At 40.9% G+C, this 19310-nt stretch overlaps 1 protein-coding gene across 5 annotated transcripts in view; it reads right to left on the minus strand.

The window, feature by feature from the left end:
- The window catches only part of LOC307016891 (MAM domain-containing glycosylphosphatidylinositol anchor protein 2), a 185576-nt gene that overhangs the window by 115236 nt on the left and 51030 nt on the right, over positions 1–19310 (minus strand). For all 5 annotated transcript variants that reach the window (XM_079646256.1, XM_079646255.1, XM_079646254.1 and 2 more), the window contains exon 2: positions 4707–4846. In XM_079646256.1, coding sequence (XP_079502382.1) covers positions 4707–4846 — 140 coding nt within the window. The remainder of the gene's footprint in view (positions 1–4706; positions 4847–19310) is intronic.

The raw sequence follows: 19310 nt of genomic DNA on the forward strand, positions 1-19310 counted from the left end.
TTCATGAATTTTCTGATTAAATGTTTGATCCTTTCATCCATAAAATGTCGCAACAAGTGAAAAATGCTCCTCAAGTTTCCAGAAGCCTCAGGTGACATCTTCAAGTTGCATTCATTTTTCAATTTTCATTGATATAGAGCAGAGAAAAAGTTGTTTTTCACATTTGATAAGTTGTTACACAGTTATAATATTGAACATTGGTTGATAAATGACTCAGTTGTTAAAATTCTTAGTAGATTAACTTCATGTTCTACCAATTGATTCATCTAATAAAATTGTCGGCACTGAATGGAGATGGAGAGAGAGACAGAGAGAGAATGGATCTGTTAGTCTTTTATATATTTATCCATAAACTGCATATAAGAAGTGGACAGTCACCATGATGTAAACCACCATGACGCTTTCGATGACTTGATGGCATTTTGTGACTTAAGAGGGTGGCGTTAAGCACAATCAAACATTTTAAGGAGACCAAAAAGTTGTATTTAACTTGAATGAACTGAAAACACACAGAAGGTAAAGCTGTAAGACCAACAAACTGAGGTCTTTTAAACTGGACAACACCCTGTGGTACCGACCTGTAACTTCCAAGGTAGTTCAGCCCTTAAGCACGCCTTGCTTTCGATTTTAGAGTAAATGGGACCATTGGATCTAATTATTGAACATTATGCTGTATTGAAAAGATGCACTACTATAAATTGAAACCTTAAACTCATCAGGAAAATGTTTATTGAGGGCATAAATCAAGTGAGAAGTCCGGTCATTTTCTCATAGCCTTCTACAGATAGTAGAAGTACCTCTATAGGTCCTATAGAGGTACCTGGTAAACATCGTGAATGTCAGCATGGTCACTGCAGGCATATTTGCTCAAATCACCTCTGTGACAATGCTGACATCGACAACATTTACCAGGTTACAAAATGAAGTCTGATTGCATAGAAGTCAATGAGAAAATTACCGGACTTCTCACTTGCTCAAATCACCTCTGTGCCTCAGAGCGGCACTAGAGTGACTAAATAAAAAATAATAATAATTAGGGAGTGAGGAGAAAAGCACATTCAAGATATTCTCTCTCATCATTCTCAGAGAGGCAACTTCCTCAAATCCTTCTAGTGCCCTTTGCCCTTTGCACCTCCATTGAACTTCCCCCTCCTCCGAGCCTGCCACATGCCAGCAGTCCCAGCCTTCCTCCACAGCCTTCAGCAACGACTTGAAATGCCAAACCCAAGAGGCACAGTGGAAAAAAGCACATATTATACGGTGTGCTGGTGACTGACAGGAACATACATTTATTTGACAATTAAATAGGAAGGCAGACAAGTGTTGAGTGTGCCTGTGTGTCTGTGTGTGAGGTTGGATGCACGTATGATTTTATTATTAGAAAGCCTCCCTTTCTTTTTTTTCTTTTTCTCCGAGATGAGTGGGTGGATGTCAGAGAGGCCCACTCTGTGTGAGCTGCTGCCTGGTTGGACACAATCCAGAGACTCCATCAGCGGGAGGGCCTGAGGGGCGTCCGTGTAATTTAAAAAGTGTGCATATTGATAGGCATGAGGAGAATTAAACGGTGACAAAAATTGCCGACCGTGGCCTCATTTGCCATGTGGTTGGTCATTCGAGGTGCTGATGTTGAACTTGGCATAACACCCCTCACTTTGTGTATTATCATGGGAGCTGGTAGTATTTCAAAGCCGTGGAGGGAGAGGAGAATTTGGACAGTAATGATGAAAAACGCTATTTTGTGATTTGCTAATGCAGAACTAATCGATGGCATTTACAGTGATCGAGTAGTGTGACTTGGCCCCCTGTGATATCATTGTGCAGATGGAGAGTGTAGTTAAAGTTATGGCTGGTATAGAAGTTGTTGAAGAAAAACGAAATTGAGAATGATTCCACGGAAGGGAGAAACTGCTTTCCCATTAAGCTTAGGTGTAGATCATAAGCGGCTCCAGGGGCGAGCTTACAGTGCTTAAGCTCTGAATGTGTTCAGAAAAGCCTGGAATCTTTTACTTTTCATCACGGATGGCGTTTTCTGTACTCAACCCCGATTATAGCTGCACAGGAAGCAATGTATTTTAAACTTTGCGTCAGAGCGAAACGTTGACACACTATACTAAGCAAAAAAAAGAGAGCGACTAAATGTATGTGTAAAATATATTTTTATTTAATGTAGCTTTAACTGGTAACTTCTCTATAAGTATTCCAGATGACAGCTCAGCGATTTGTGTGTCCATGACAATGGGAAGGTGCTAATGAATTGTCCAAACCAATATGTTCTAATGATCTTATATGAGTTTATCAAAGGAATTACACTTGGTGGTGCAGGTAAGGTCTGTACCAAGTCGTCTGGAGTTTAATGCAATAAGTAGCCTATTCTAATAAAAGTTAAAGAGTAAGATATAGGGTGACTTGATGTGTTGATCCAACTCCCCTCAAGCTACACTAAGCATTGACAGCTTGCTTCAGCAAAGCATTAGCAGTAATGCCAGGGAAATAAATGAGCAGCTGTAAATTTGAAGAGGTTGGTATTTAAAGTTAAACTCAAACTTAATATATACGGGGGGTGAATTAAGAGCCAATTGATTTTAAGTTTGAGTGTAAGGTGTTAGTAGGCTTTTTTATATTCACTGTTAAAGCATTTTATTTTAACATTGATTTAAATGCCAAAAGCAAAAGGTGGAAGACTAACCTTACAGGAAGCAGCTAACTTTCATATTTAAACATGCTATTTCATAAAACTTTTAATACAAAAACAATTGTCTTACTGTAAGTAATTAACTGGAGACATTTCTAGCTGATATCTTTAAGTTAAAAAAGTACCCTATTCACCTGTAGTGTCTCGCCTTAAGATTAGATATAAATACATGCCAAAGATGCATATAACCCTAACCATATCCCACTGCTATTTTTCCAAGAGTATCAGAAGTTCTTATTGTATTGTTAATTCCGTCAATATCAACAACAATTGAATGCATAATTTGCCTAATAATTAGTTAGCAAGCGAACAGATGGCGAGAACAAGTACAAAGCAGTATATTACAAACAAGAAGAAGTAAGTAAGTTTGGACACTCACACTAAACTTTTCACACTGTTGGAGAGAAATGTCCCCACCAAAGGTTAAAACCGAACCTGTGCCCATAGCTTTAATCACAAGGGGACACACTTGGGGACCCCAAGCTAGCTCTGCAACCTTTATAAAGAGCACTGATTACTTTTTTCCCCACACTTCTTGAAAGATGAAGAAACTAAAGTCAATTAAAATGTGGAACTTTGGGGCAAAGAAAGACTGGGAACATGTTCTGCGGATTAATATTTAACTCTGATTTAAAAGATGAGTCGCTATTGCCGTATCAACGTGCGAGTGTGTTTCCGAAGAGGTCGCATACCAACATCACATACCCAGCCGTGGGTCTTCTGCCACCCCAGGTAACCTCGTCTACTCCCGAATGCACTCAGACGGAATGGGCATTTCCTCTCCTCCCCCCCCCCCCCCCCCCCCCGCGGTCCCATGGCACAACCAGAGGGGGGACAGATGACACATCCCAGAGTTGGGGGAGACACAGCAGAGACCCTCTGTGCCAGGGGATCTGCATGAGTCTCATAATGACTCGGTTTCAAAGGAGATCCTGCTCTCCTGCCACAGCCTCGCAGGGCTTTTGATCTCCCACTCCTCTCCTCTCCCCCCTTCCTCGCTCTGCTCTGTTTTTCACAAATTCAAATTAAGAGGAAAGACAGCAATGATGAGTGTGAAGTTGCCCCCCCCCCCCTCCCTCGACGAGAAGAGGAGATGATGTCGGAACCTCATTTGCTAATTTAAGAGGCCTCACCTTTTCAATTGTGAATATAAAAATCGATGTGCTCTATTGCTTCTGCGTCCAGAGGGGAAGTGTACAAATGAATCCCCCTGCCTATCGATCAACAGGGGAATTATCTTAATGAATGTAAGAAGTTCAACGCTGTCTGTCCCGAGAAGGAGCTGAGCTCCCACGTAAACTTTCAGTTCACCGGCAAATTGGAAACAACATTCGTTAAATGTTCGAAAGGTTAGTGTGTGCAAATCATGCCCGGAGTGATGTGAGGAGAAAATGTGATGGGCAGGTCGTTTGTGGCAGAGCTGACATTTATACCTGCGTGGATCAAGTTAGTCGGTATTTTCTAAACAAGTAGATGAAATCTGTGTTGTTTTTAATTTGTCTTTTTATAGATTTGGATGAAAGAGCAGTAAGTAAAAGGCAAAACCAGAACGGCCTATTTCCTTCAGAAAAAGCTGGAAGACTTTTGAATTGGTTCAGATCACAACGGTAAATAAAAAGAGTTTGAGAAGAACTCCCTCTCTGCTGCAGGGCACCCTCGTGCATTCACATGACCCGCGCTCGTTACACTGTGGCCTGTTTTGGCAGATGTTTCGCCTGTTTTGTTTTTCACGTTCTCATTAGCTCCGGAAGCTCTCATTATCAACACGCAGGTGCACAATGCAACCTAAACCATCAATAATTAAAGGATTAAACTTTTAAGCTGGTTTAGTGCAGAGGAACGTGGTGTGCCGCTCATTGGCGCTAATGCAGAATTAAAAAGCAAGCTGGAAGGAGAGTGAGGAAAGGAGAAACAGACAGGAAGGAGAGACTAAATTAGCAACGGTGTCCCATGATTCATGTGGGGCTATTTTGTTTGGGTGATGATGACAGCTAAGGGCGGACGAGTTCTTTACCTGTGGTCGAGGATGGCCCGTCACCAGGCAGGTGAGCTCCAGGGTCTCTCCCTCTCGGATGGTGTACACTCTCTCCGTGTGCCGCTCCTCCTCCACATTACAGGCGTGCCCCGAGTGTATAATGCGGACGCTTGGAGGTGCTGCGGAGAAGAAAAAGCACAAGGTGTGTTAGCATTCTGTTCATTTCTAAAGGAATGAGTAGTTTACCAGGACAGATTGTGTATTGATTAAGAGGTTGCCTCAGTGGGAAAAAAGGTTTCCTTAAAGCGCTGTGGCTGGGTTTGTACTGCACACAACAAACCAGTGTTATTTATACCAGTGAAAGAAAATAATTGACTTTCTTTTTACTTTCATAGCATTTACTTTGAGTGTAGCTTTTCAAATATTGCTAGCATATTGAATTCAAATGGAGGAAAGCTACTTTGGGAAAGCTATTCACTGCCAATTTTAGATTCCATTGGTAGTAACTTGTGAGAGGAGCACTTTCACACAATATATGGGACTGATGGGGCTCGCGATGCCAACCACAGTATGAACAATTCTGTAAAACAGCTTTAATTTCCCTTTTTTCGAAATCTTCACCAAGCTGATCACGTCGAGCCGATTTTTTTTACATTACTCAATACACATGATTAATGAATATGTGTTTTTCTAATTTGCTCTAACAAAGGTGAAACATAGAAAAACAGCTGTATGTATGCGTGAATGTAAATTAGAAGCATAGCAAGGAGTGAAAAATGATGCTAATGCAAGTACACGCCATTACTATGCAACTTCAGAATGACCGAGCATGCTGATTGGCTCTAAGAAGGCACCATGTGAAAGACATTTGGGAAAAATTCAAAGCACAACAAATTCTCAAATGGAACCTTTTTTTTATTTGAGTGAGATTTTGATTTAATATTTGACCTTGTGACCCTCTACAGTACTTTGTACTTTTCTCTAATTCCCTTTTGCCCCAGTTGCACAATCTAAATGACAGTTGGGAAAATAAAGATTACCACAAAAGCAGCAACAAATGAGTTTCTCTCCACTCAGAGGGAAAGTGACATTCACTTAGCATCTCAACTAAATTACCCAGTGTAATCAGGAAATGACCCACTGTGAACAATTGATAGTGGGCTGCAAAACAAGTAATTTCCAATTTCTCTCATTTTCATGTCCTTGCTCTGCGAACATTTCAGAATTAATTTAATATTCACAAGGGTTTCAATAGAAAACATTACCACATGTACAACAAAAAGGGAAAATAAAATATCTCAATTAAAACACTCAAAAACATCACAGGCATTTGAATAGGAACCTTCTCAACTGTCATTGCAGGATATGAGGAGTGAGTGTCCATTTTCAAATTGGTGGCTCTCACAGGACAGATTTCATTCATTTGAGCCTATTATTTCCAAATCTAATACAATTACAGATTTGAAAAAGGGAGAAGCTGTAAAATGGGCACATTAAACCTACTATTCATGAGAATAGGCATACTGTGGTACAAGTTCAGGACAGGAAAAGTCTTCCCACAGCTTTCCGTCCATAGTTACTGCTCTGGTTCTGTCCACCAATAATGTCCCTTTGTGAGAAAGTAAGGACATTCAAATCTGTCCCCAGCCCCAGTGGTGGGGGGTTAAACTGAAGGGAGGAACGAGTCATCTTAGGTAAACCACCCAAAATGATCAGTTCCACTGAGGGGCGCAGTCGCATGTAACCGGCCCCTGACAATACTAGCATCTGTTCGGCATTTATTCCTCTCCAACTTACATGATTAGTGAAGAGGTTTCGGGATGAGATGATTTAGAGAGCGGATACGGGATATGATTAGGAGGAGGACTACAAATTGAATTCGTGAAGATGAAAAAAAAGAAGAAGAAATCAGGCAGGAATCACGAGGAGTTGCAGACTGTGGTGTTGCCTTTCATGTCGGAGGAGCCTCTTCCTGTGTGGGCCCCTCTCTGCAGATTCAGCCCCGGCAGCAGATCGGTTCTACCTCTATCCACGCTGCGATGCTAATGAGCGCGGCGACACTCCTCCCCTCCCTACTGCTGCAATGGGAGTCTCAAGTAGAGTGTATCCTTAGCCACGCGCTAACTACTTGTCCCTCCCTGCTACCAGCCATGCTGTTTGTCTCATTTGGCTTGTTAGCTTAATGCCCCGTCGAGCTTGTCTTGCCTTTTCTAAATGCTACCTAGATTAATGAACTCTGAGAGCCTCGTTGGACCTTTTCCTTCGCTCTTACCCTCTCGTCTCTCCATTTGCAAATGAATACACTGGTGGGGAATTCCATAGGGGGGGATAAGAGCCTGAGAAATAGACTGTAGTGTAAGGGAGCTTCACGCAAGGCTGCCGCCTGATACAAAAAAAAGGCTTGGAAACAAGGCCCCAGGGCACCCGGCGAACAAAGTGCTAATGCCATTTACTCCAATGAGCCAGTGTCTCCGCAGCATACTATCAGTCCTGGAGGAAAGTAGGGAAACTCCCGTAATTAATGATCTTCAACGCTATAGCTGCTGCTGCGACTCCTACAAACATAAACACACTTTTTATGTAACAAAAGCAAATAACCCCTCTCTTTAACTATACATAATGAGCGCCATAATGTTCTCGCATATCCTTTTACGGCTAACACCTCAGATCGCTTAGCCCAAAGCGTGAACTGAAATCACCGTCATTACATAATCATTTCCTGTTTGTTCAGTTGTCATGAAAACCACTTGATACCGACGATAGCTACCCTTAGTGTATTCAGAAAAGTCATTTAACAGTGGATAATGAGACATCAATGGACTGGGACTCGGGGGTTGCACAGAGTGAGATGTCAATGCGCTGACAGGTTGGAGATAAAAGATGTCCTGGTAGAGGGGATAAGGGTGATAGACAACGCTTTGAAGTCAGCATAGCAGGCCAGACATAGCTGGTTAGACCTCTGAACATCTCAACTACATCCCATACACGTGCGTCATAAGGACTGGGATTTTATTTTATGCACTGGAAATGTATAATGTTGAGCACTACAAATCCTGCATCTGTAATTGTACTTAAAAAGGTACCCTGTGGAGCTTTCCTGTTAACAATGTAAAGCCATGATTACATTCAAAGTAGAACTCATCGTGTATGCTGTATCCTTGAGGCTTTTCCTTCCTCATAACACTTTTTCAAAATTATTTTAATGGTGCATTGTTTAAATCCATATTTGCTTGCTGGCAGTCAGTGTCTTTATCGGGCACATTTGTATGTTGTTTTGGCACTGACGTTAAATCAGCACACAGGGACCAACACACAGGGTGGACAAATCTCCACCGGGTGTCTTTGACCAAAATCAAATAAGTGTAGTCAGCTAAATGCACTTAAAGTATCCACAGTAGCGATGTAGTGTAAATCAACCCCCAGCGGTCCGCGTAAACTTCCAATTGGATCTTACCAAACACCCGCCAACATTCTATTAAAGAGTTACAAGTACATCTACAATGAATCAATACTAGACTTTTGTTAACCACTTTCTTTTAGCCACTATCCCTCCTGAGCATTAATACAAGATGAGTGGTATGGTGGTTAGCAGAGCAGAGGTCATGTTGAAGCAATGAGCAGAAATAGCCAATTTTGCTTGCGGCACATTTTGAGGTCTATTATACACTTTATTTTCCCTGTTGTGTTGGGGATTCGGCATTGGACAACAAAGCATATCTGCCACTCAGACTGATGTAAGGAGTGCAAAACATTACAGATGAAAATCAATGCTGAATATTGAGTGGATCTCCCCAGTCAAACTAATGCAAAGTTATTCTGGAATCACTTGTTTATTTGCTCTACAAGCACTTGTGATTTAACGGCGTTGTTGCAAATGTCGAGCAAATGTCGTCACGAACCTGTGGGTTAAGATCTAGAATTTGCATAAATGCGCATCTCGGGTTTTAGTGTCACTCCCCCGCACTTCCCCTCCCACTCCCACCCACCCATCTGCAGGCACACACGCTCACACACACACAGCATCCTGATAACTATACGTTTTTTGTTTTTTTATAGTGGAACAAAAAGGAAGCAGATGAGCTTCAGGCTAAGAACAGGAGTCTCAGATGTGCCTCTTCGTTTTATTTCATTATCTCATTTCCATAACAGTGACATCATTGCCCCCCCCCCCCCCCCCCCTCTCTGCAGAAACACACAACGGGGAGAGAAAAGGTATGAGAAGGGAGGAGAACGAAAGTAGCTTTGCAGACACAATTGTGCATGTTAGGATGTTAGTTTAGTGCTCTCTCTTCCTCTTTAGTCTGAACATGCATGGGTGTGTGTGTGTGTGTGTGTGTGTGTGTGTGTGTGTGTGTGTGTGTGTGTGTGTGTGTGTGTGTGTGTGTGTGTGTGTGTGTGTGTGTGTGTGTGTGTGTGTGTGTGTGTGTGTGTGTGTGTGTGTGTGTGTGTGTGTGTGTGTGTGTGTGTGTGATGTGGTGAATGAGCATCTCCCACTGGAGTGACTAACCTTCCTTGGCCTCAGTTGGGGGGGATGGAGACAGCTTTATCCACTACCGCCAACGGAGATTAAATTGGATTTGGCTAAAAGCAGCCTTGTCACCACGGTTCTGGAGTGCCTGAGTGGCAGAGAGGGTTCTTGGCAATAGTAGAGACTCTCAATTTGACAAACAAATGAATGTGTAAAAAAAGAAAAAAAGAAAAGTCCAACAGCTGCGGCTCGTTGTCGCTGTGGGCTTAATGTCCTCGGACCAACCCCCTCAGGACCACTAACCATTTCCTACTCCTTTTTCTGGCTCCGTAATCACCTTCTCACAATGCAAGAGACAGATAGTGGGAAGCAGAAGGAGGGAAACATATGCAATATGCATACCGTGACCGTTTTCTAAAATAATTGTTTTTGTTTTCAAGCTAAACTCATTATCGATTCAGCTCAAGGCACACCGAAAGAAAACTTGTATTTTGTTATAAAAGGGCCACGGGGGGGGTAGACAATTTCAGCTGTATGATAAAAATACACAATAACAAAATAAATAAGCCAAGTGATGACACAAAAACAAGCGTAGTGTTATTAAACTGCTCAAACAAGTGCAACATAATGGTATTAGATCATGTCAAAATAATGAGATTTGAAAAAATATTGGTCAAACTGTTGATTGTTTGTAAATAGCACTTTCACATAGGTGCTCTGCATTTAATATCAGATAGTTTATAGTTTAAACAGGAAATATATGTTTTGGTTTTGGCTACCTGGGAACTGTGGAAGAATATTTATTAAGACCATTGTGCATCTTAAAATGGTGTCATGGCAAACCTTTGAAAGTCTCCACCGAATAGGTGTTGCTCTTTATCAGCTAAAAGCTCCACTATGTTCAACCTTATCTCTTTACTTGTTTAATGCAGACACAGACAGCATATCGTTTCTTAGAGTTTTAATGAAATGAGCTGCCTGCTGCTGGGAACAAGGTTTATAAGAGTGGAGGGACTGAAGTTGTGGGTCATAAAACCAAAAATAATGAAAAGTACGACTCTCAAACTCCTTAGAGCCTAAAGATTGGAAATAGACCAGGGTAGCATTAGATTGAATGTACAACCCAACCAGTTTAAGGTCATAGTACCATAGTAGGACTTATAGAACTAGATTGGTATTATCTTCCCCGTTTTTAAATCTACAGCAGCACTCGCTCATATTAAATGAGAATATGAGACATGCTATGGGTAAAACGGTGTGATCCAGTTCCCTGCCATTGGTTATATCAGTGTGAATTAAATGGATTTTAACTTTGAGAATGGGTAAACATGGTCCATTGCCAAAGGTGTCAGAAAATACAAAAATGTCCCCCATGCTTTAGAAAGTGTAAGCCTACACTGCACCCGGCCCCTGCCTACTGTATAATTGAGAAGCAGCTCATATGTGGGGTCATCCATGTGTGTAGGGCCTAGAAACGGTTTGCAAGCAGCACATGCATATTATTACATCAGGGGTTGTCAGAGCGTATTGATTACACACAGTAATGCACTCGCATGCACTCCTCAGCCTACACTGTTATTGTAAATGAGAGTCTGTATGGATCCTGCTTCGCACTATCAGCACAGATCATCTATCACACCGAGTGTGAACTGTGGGCTGGGGAAAAAACAACAACACACATATTCATACGAGACTGCGGCGTCACAGAAAACACAATGCGTTTGTGCAGCTCAGCAGACGAGGAAGAGAGTCATTATTACAATCAAGAGGGATGTGTCAGGAGATATGTGTGTGGTAAGAACTGTAGCTCACTGTAATAAAGAGGGTACTTGAGTCAGGGTGGCTCATTTACAAAGACACATTTGTTCGTCTGATTATTCGATGGACAGGGACACTGTGGGAGCACGTAACAAACCTCCACAGCTGCTTCTATTTATAGGGCAGAAATGCACACACATTCATACAAACACATACCCACGTGCACACACCTTGTTACTCTCAAATTAGGTCAGTGTGAAGCTGCCAAACCCCTGCAGAGACGGAGAGAGGGAGAAGAGAGACGACTGTGGCGGGTGAAGGTTGGAGATTTAGAGGACAGATTCATCTTTGATCCCGCATCACGGCGCTCCGCAGCAGGGGGTTATGGGGCCTGAATGCATACAGCTGCATCCATTATAGTCACGCAAGCTTTATTTTATGCAAACCAGCTTGAGAAAATTACACCAACGAGCCTGGTTACATCTGAATGATCATTTGCAAGCACTAACGGTACAGGATATCAGAGGCACTTTGTTGCCGGGCTTGCAGCAGTGGTGTAAAGCTGCTGTCTCTGTCCATGGTGCTGAAGCATGCAGCAGTGATGCAGGGAGAAGTGCAGGGGAAGACTCAGCTTTGCCTGCCACTTACACACAATGTAAGCATTAAACCAAGCACACTGAACAGACATGCATTACCTACAGTAACACTGAAGGTTTATTCTAGTTCAGTGATTGCAAATGTGTGACTCAATGCACTAAATCCACCATCTTGGATTCACTGTCTCAGTGCTTGTTGAGCTTAACCGCTATAAGATTGAATTCCAAAGTTTTTTGACGCAAGTTTTACAACAGGATGAGTTTGTTATCTGCTTCAAAACCAGATTCCAGGTAGTGCTGAGACAATAGGTTTGGCTATCAACATCCAAAGAATCAGTGACAGATGAAATAATCATGTTATACTGTAAGTTAAATGCCACCAAAAAGTGCCAGAGATTGTATGTCTCGATATTACAAATGAGAATAATTAAACTCTTGGTTTTTGTTGTTTTTTCTTTAAAAAGTTATGAAAATATGATTCACAAAGGTATCTGATGAATTTAAATATTTTTGGCTAAGCCTGTTTGAGTATATTGATGGCAAACCTGAGCTAGTCATCCCCTTATCATTCGTGCACAGTGTCCATCTTATAAAGTAACATCTTTAGGGGTTTGCTCTTGTGCAAAGGACTTTTAGGCACTGCAAGAAAAAACTATCGGGTTTTACTCACAGACTATAAAGTACGAATTAATAGATTTATACAAAAGCTTGAGATAGAGAATTGGACCTTATTTGAATATGACTTGTTGTCTTAACCTAATAGGAAAAGCACAGGTGTAACTCATATTGTTTAGGTAAATGACGCCAGTTAGCACAATACATTAGCTCACCTGCAGTGAGAGGATCACAGTCATTAACTGATTACACCTGCACTTCAGCTATTATGACACATGGACAGGTCCTCTGTGAAAAAAAGGTAAAGCCTCAAAACATGCTCCAAAATCTCAAATAGTATCTTATTTTATATTAATCGGTTACATTCACAACGATATAGTCAAAAGAAAAGTCATCTTAAAAGTTTGCCTTAAAATGTGTCGTAAAACAGGAAAGCTGAGCTAATCTGTTCTGTTCTCGTTAATTGTATTTTACAATGGGCAGTGATAGCACTTTCTGCTACTGCAAGTGGTGAGCGCAGCAACATAAAACAATATACATTTAAAAGTGTAAACAGAAAGCACGAGTGCTACTAAAAGCCTCTGTACTATCCTCTGATCTAATACCTATGTCCATTTAAGGCGCAGACATGTGTTATAAACCCATTAAAGTGAGCATGACCAGAGATCATTGAACATGTCCTTGCAGCACGGGTTTATGAGGGATAAACTTGCAGGCCTTTTTACGACTACATGCTGGTAAATTTAGAACCTCATTAAAGAAAGACCTCGACAGTAAAGCAGCGTCTGCTAGCTCATGGTATAGTTGAGAAAGGGCATCGAGCTGAGGTGTGAATCTTTACCAACAAGGCGACAACACTCACTGCGGTATCAGAGCGGTACAGCAAAGTCGGCCATTGTGGGTTCCTCCTATCCCGTTCTACCAGTCTCTCCATGCAGGTTGCCACATTGGCATAGCGGGCCTGTTGTGGCAGTTTGATTTCCCTAAACAACACTAATCGGACATCTGTAGGGAGGGATAAAGCCCAGATTGGCCTTAACCACACGGCAGGTCTCTGTCGATAGGCCTGACGCTGGCCAACATTCACACGATTGGCTGACGCAAGGCACCGGCTTTCTTTATGGTTGGGTAGTAGCGCGCCAGCAATAGCTCACTGAGGATAGAGTATCTGGCAACCCTGTGAAGATTGGCTGCTTCCTGCCAAGAAACTGTCCCGTGATTGGCTGTGGCGGGTTCAGCGTGAACTGATTGTCCTATCAATGCCCACACGACGGTGCTGCCTGCTGGCTGGCTTTGCAATACGCAGCTATCCGTAACACCTTCAGGGGGCATATGTCCATGTCTTTTGAGTGTGTATGGATCTGTATACCATCCATAACTTTTTCCATTGGGGAGGTGTGTGGCTAAGCCCTGCCAGCAGGCTCCAACACCTCATTATTCTAAGCCAGGCAGAAAATGGGTTTTAGAGATCTCTCACTGAGCTACGTTCTTGGAAACGAAGGCAACAGGTCTTCACATATGAGCAGCACAGGGCTGGGAAATGCCTGTTTAGTTCAAGTAATCTGCACTGCAGCACTTCAACACAAATCAAAACCAATTGACTCTGCACGTAGTGTAATATCACAAAACACAAACGGTTGCAGTCTTGTGCAAATTAATTTGGGTCTGAGAGTTTTTGAGAGTTAATGAATATGAATTCTTCCACCGAGTCTTGTTAACTGAAGTGTGCTTATTCCATGTGATGTTAAATACAGCTCAGCCAAAACGATGAAGATGAAAAATAGCAGCGCCTAAAGCCTCATTAGGGGATTTGCTACATTTGTGTGGAAAACGTAAGTCAGTTAGCTCATGTACACTGACATGGGCTTTTGAAGAAAGAGAAAAAGATTATGTGAAGACGAAGTAGAAGATGGAAAAAATAAATTGAAAACTGTATAGAGTGTGAAATTATTCTTTAACTACAGACTTGTATGTATTTTAATATTGCATTTTTTTTCATCAAATATTTGGTCACCCACAGTATTTGAGACATTCAAATACAAATGTAAAGTGTTTAAAACTACTAAACTAGGCATAATAATTCCAAATTAATAAAATAATTCTAAAAGATCAGAATCAGAATACCTTTATTAGTCCCACAGAGGGGACATGTACGTAGATACATCAGAAAAAAGAGCCACAGACAGATTAATTTTACATATGTTACATGCATTAAAAAGTACTAAGTTATGATATAATACAAAATATAAAAGAAATATAATAAAAAATAAAAAGTTACATCATTTTCAAAATACACATCCACACACAGTATATAGCACAGTTTTAACGGCATATATATATATATTGCACATATAGCACATATAGCACATATTGCACATAGTTGGTTGGTATTTAACAGCAAGGGGTGTTATAGTCTGTGTTGTGGTGTGTGTGTTTGGGGGGGGGTTCTACTAAAAGATGACAACATAATAAGAAAGCTGTTATCCCGTGGATGTAATTTCACTTCAAGCTATAACTCAGGACTGGGAGACCGGCTCTATTAATGCACACAAGCGACCCATGGTGCTTTTTCTCCAAGAACAGACCTCCTGATCTCATATTCAAAGAATGTCTTTCAAACCGTGCTCAACATTTTCCATTACCTCCGGTACTTTACTCACTACACAACGTGCTTAAAATGTCAAAAAGTACAAAAGAAGGTGGTTAAAAACCTCCCCATGAACACGACTATACCCACTGTGCAATCGGATGAGTTCACCATCAGTGACCACCCGTTAGCCTGGGTGTGACCGCCAAACAAACAGCAAACCCTACAGTTTGCATAAACTAACAACAGACATAACATAGACATAGTATACACTGTATTGTATTGCATGTTATTTACAATCCTAAACACACATGAGTGTTTACTCTTATTTCAACACAGCTTACTGCACCTGCTATGAGGCAGTATTTGCATTAGTAATCTAAGGAAATGTAAGGCTGACCAAGAACTTTTTTAGCAATACAATGTTCACTCTCTCATTGTGTTAACATGCTAACATCCACTAATCAGCAATAGAAAGAAAGCACAGTGAGGTTAATGGTAACATCATTGGTTTTGATTGTAATATTTTAAAAAAGCGTTGGAAATGTGTATTTTTGATGTAGTGATGGCATTAGATAATCACCAGAGCAATCTCTGCGCATATAACAAATAAGACACAAATGGTATTTATTATACATTTTTGTCTAATCTATTTTGACTAGCATCCCAGAATTGCTGCTTCACTTATAGTCATCAACTTAGAATATGAACACAAAAAGCAACATATTGAATCTATTATATATATTGATATAAAGTAATAATAAAGTTTCTGTGCGGATAACTACAGTAATAATGATACAAAAAAAACTAGATTTGTCCTCTTTGGAAGTCGTTTTTTCAAACGAAGATTGAGAGAGACAGTAAGAGTTCTACATATTGATGTAAATATATAATCTTCTCTGAAATGCGAGCAGCTTTATATCATTGCTGTGGCCTGGAGGGAGGGAAACTACTTCTCCATCAAGGGCTGGGGGACTGTGGGTGGGCAAAGTGGATGAGTCACACTCTGCCTTCCTCTGATGCCAGTTTTGAGGTACCCTTGAGCAAAGCATATCATGGATTAGTGGCGACCAATCAAAAGAGTGCACTTGGTAGTATGCTTAAATGTAATGACGTAGTGTTTTGTGAGTTTAAGTTGAGTTGATTTCTCTTAAAACCCTAGATCTGACGTAATGGAATAAAAAAACGGATACAATTATCCCGTTTACTACGTCTTTTGACCCTTTACCTTTTTGAAGGACAACTTTTCATAAAGCACTTGACACGGCATCCATCAAACACAATTATTCCCTGAGTGGCCTGTGGAACTGGATTGTGTCTTAAACAATTGCATAACTACAATATCACACCTGATTTAATCGACTAATCGCATGGCTCTTAAAAGTCTTGTAAATCACACCAATTAAGACGGTGTTGATATTCAATACATGTGTTCCCGTTTGTCTGAATGTCAATTAGTGTGAACAAGACTTTCCCTGATCCACTCCAGTATAAAGGGAGACAACAAAAAGGAGGAGCTACTTTTAGAAAATCTTCAAAGATTTACTCAAAAACCCCAAATAAATCTATTAGTATGAGTTACTAACGTTGTAAACAACAGATGAGAAATGAGTCAGCTAGTGAGGAAAAAACAAGAAATATCTAGCTTATTTAAAACCTCACTCAATAAACAGGGGGTTAGATCCGAGAGGATGTCCAAATTGAATGCTGTGTACAAAACAGATTGCTATTTTTGACATTTGGGAGTTAAAGGCGAGCGAAGGGTGAGTAAGTAGGGCATCTGTGTCGTGAGCCGAGCGACTGTAGGAGGAGAAGGAGGCAGCAGAGCACTCTGATGCGTCTCATTTCACAGGGCGCTCATCATGGCAGCGCACTTCCTGATACACACTCCCACTGAACAACCGTGCAGCCGTTCTAAATGTGAAGCACATTGTTTAATAGTCCATTACGTAAATTGATATTGCTCATTGACTGTTATCCTTGGCTGCCCACGTAGTGTCAGAGAAAGAGACAGAGATGAACTGTCAAGCAGTGAAGGGCTCATAGGGCACGCCATCACTGGTGTTCGGTGTTCAGGAAGAACGTGCCAGAACTTCCCATCTGCTCCACTTACTCCCACCACACACATCCACCTCCTTACACTGTCGGATACACAGTGAAATTAGAAATGTACTTCACATCTTCTGTAAGGGTTTACTAAGGATTAAAGATTGATCGAGAGGGTCATTTTTTTGTATAAATGTCTAAGAATAGTGATGAATGCCCATTCCAGAGCCCAATGTGATGCCTTCAAGTGCTTTTGTTGTCCAACATAACAGGCAAAACTTAATGATATACAGTTTTTACACATTAAAGAAACCAAAGAAAAGAGTTGTCAAGTGTTGAAATTACTATAAATATGCATTATGAATATTTAAAGCAGTTTGAATTGATATTTTGAGCAGTATTGATACAAGGGTACAAACTGCAATCTCTGCTTTTAAATCTGTCCTGTAGCATGTTGTGTAATTGAGATGTCAATAATGGTAAGGATTCATTGCAATATGTCCAGTGCTGTGACACTACCACAGAATCTTATATCTTTTTCCTGAAAGTTACCTTAACGGTTTATCGATGAAGCACTTGCCGCCTGATGTTCTGTTGATTGAATAATCAGGTGTGTTCAGTTTACAAAGCAAAGTAAAGCAGCACATTTCACATTGGAAAAGCTTAAAGCAGAGGTTGGGGAATATTGCTTAAATAAATTACTCAAACAATGAAGCGATCCACCAATCGATCAGTCAAGTACATTTTTCAAGCTTTAATCTAATATAGTATTCAATAATGTTTGACTGAAAATATTTGTACTTTTTATGGTAAGTGGAAATATAATCAAACAAATGTTATTTCTCCACTGCTGCCATTGTAGTCAAAACCTGCAAGTTATGCCTCTTGATAATGTCTAATATGTTAACATGTGACAGTACATCTTTGGCAGTTTAACCATGAATACACTGGCCAGATTTTTGGTTCTTTCAAATGTATAATTTGTATAAGATTTGGGATTGCTGCGCTTCATATTAATCACATTTTTATATATTAAGTACCTGCAGAAAGTGCCACCTCAACAATCATAAATGTGTTAAAAGTCGCCTAAAAATCTACTTTTTAATGTCTCGACTTTTATACATAAATATGTGCCCCCCCTCCTGTGTTAAGAGATTCTTAAAGTTTCTCTCAGATTTTGGCCATTTTGTGATGTCAAAATGTTTTTTTGGGTTGGGAAACAATTAGCCTATAACCAAACAAGGTAACACCCGCCCACTTTAGGATCTGAATCTCCTCCTAGAACACCATTGTGTTTTTAAACCAATCATCTCGTAGAGGGGCGTGGCCAGCAGCAGCTCATTTGTATTCAAAGATACACAATCAGAACTTTTGAAACAGAGCTGAAACAGAGGGGTTTCCTTCAGAAATATGTGTTGTAGATATCTGAGACAAACAAAATAGACATAAAGAACAATGGAACCGTTGTTTCCTGACTTTTAAGAACCAACATGGATCTAGGAAGACAAACGGAAAAGGATAAAAAAACAAAAGCTTAAAATGACACTGAAAAATTCCTTCAATCTGCTGATGTTTTTCTAAAGCTTCTCCTCCTGTTAACAAAGTCCAACATTGGAGAAGAACATGTTTTTGTGTGTGGGTGGCTCTACACTGACAGCAAATTGAATAAGATCTACCTCCCCCTGCAGTCAGGGGCATTAGGAATAAAGCTCAACCAAAAGGATGGGTCGTACATCATTGAGCATTACCCGCGCTCTGCTCTGTCTCTCAAACACAAATTGGATTACCTGTGCTTCCACGCGGATCTCCAGAATTGGACAGGCAGACACAAAAAGGCACATTTAAACCCATGCATGATGCAAACAATGTAAAATGCACTGTTTCATATGGCTTTATTGGGCTTGCAATAAATGGAGTTCACAATTACGGCACCTGCAGTCCATCTCTCTTTAAAACGTACACACCAACACACACACGGTGCAATTTCTATTCCCCGATAATAAATGCCACATTATTGTGATGTACAGCGACGGGCCACATCATATAAAGGTTGCCCTGATGGAATCTGAGTTTGGAGCTGCCGGCCTTGACATGCGAAATCAGATCCTAAAGCTGTTTATGGCGCCATGAAGCCAGACAGCATCCCTCTTCTCTGGTAAACAATCCACAGGAAGCTGATGATTTATTAGCGAGGCATCTAATCAATCTGAATACGCATCTTTCTAAATAACCCATTTCTGGATTCTGGTTTTTTTTGTGCATCACAGTGGGGTGGCCAAGGCTCAGAGTTTTCCAGCTGAGGACTGATGCAGCAGCAGCAGCAGCAGCGCTTCAATAATGACTCTACAGCACTTTACAGCCAGCCACTAATTGCTATTATTTGAAACAACACATTTTAAATAGAGAGTCATAACAGTACGGTCACATCCAGCGTAAACTAAAAAGCTCTTTGTGGAATCTAAATGCTTGTAAAGGCAGCAGTGGCTGTTAAGTTTAATAGGATGTGTGTTTGTGTGTGTTAAGAGGTGCACTGATAGTGCCAGTAGCACTGCAGTTGTTGGTGATCAAGCTCT

The sequence above is a fragment of the Notothenia rossii genome, assembly GCF_949606895.1.
Source record: "Notothenia rossii genome assembly, chromosome: 8".
Taxonomy (NCBI): domain Eukaryota; kingdom Metazoa; phylum Chordata; class Actinopteri; order Perciformes; family Nototheniidae; genus Notothenia; species Notothenia rossii.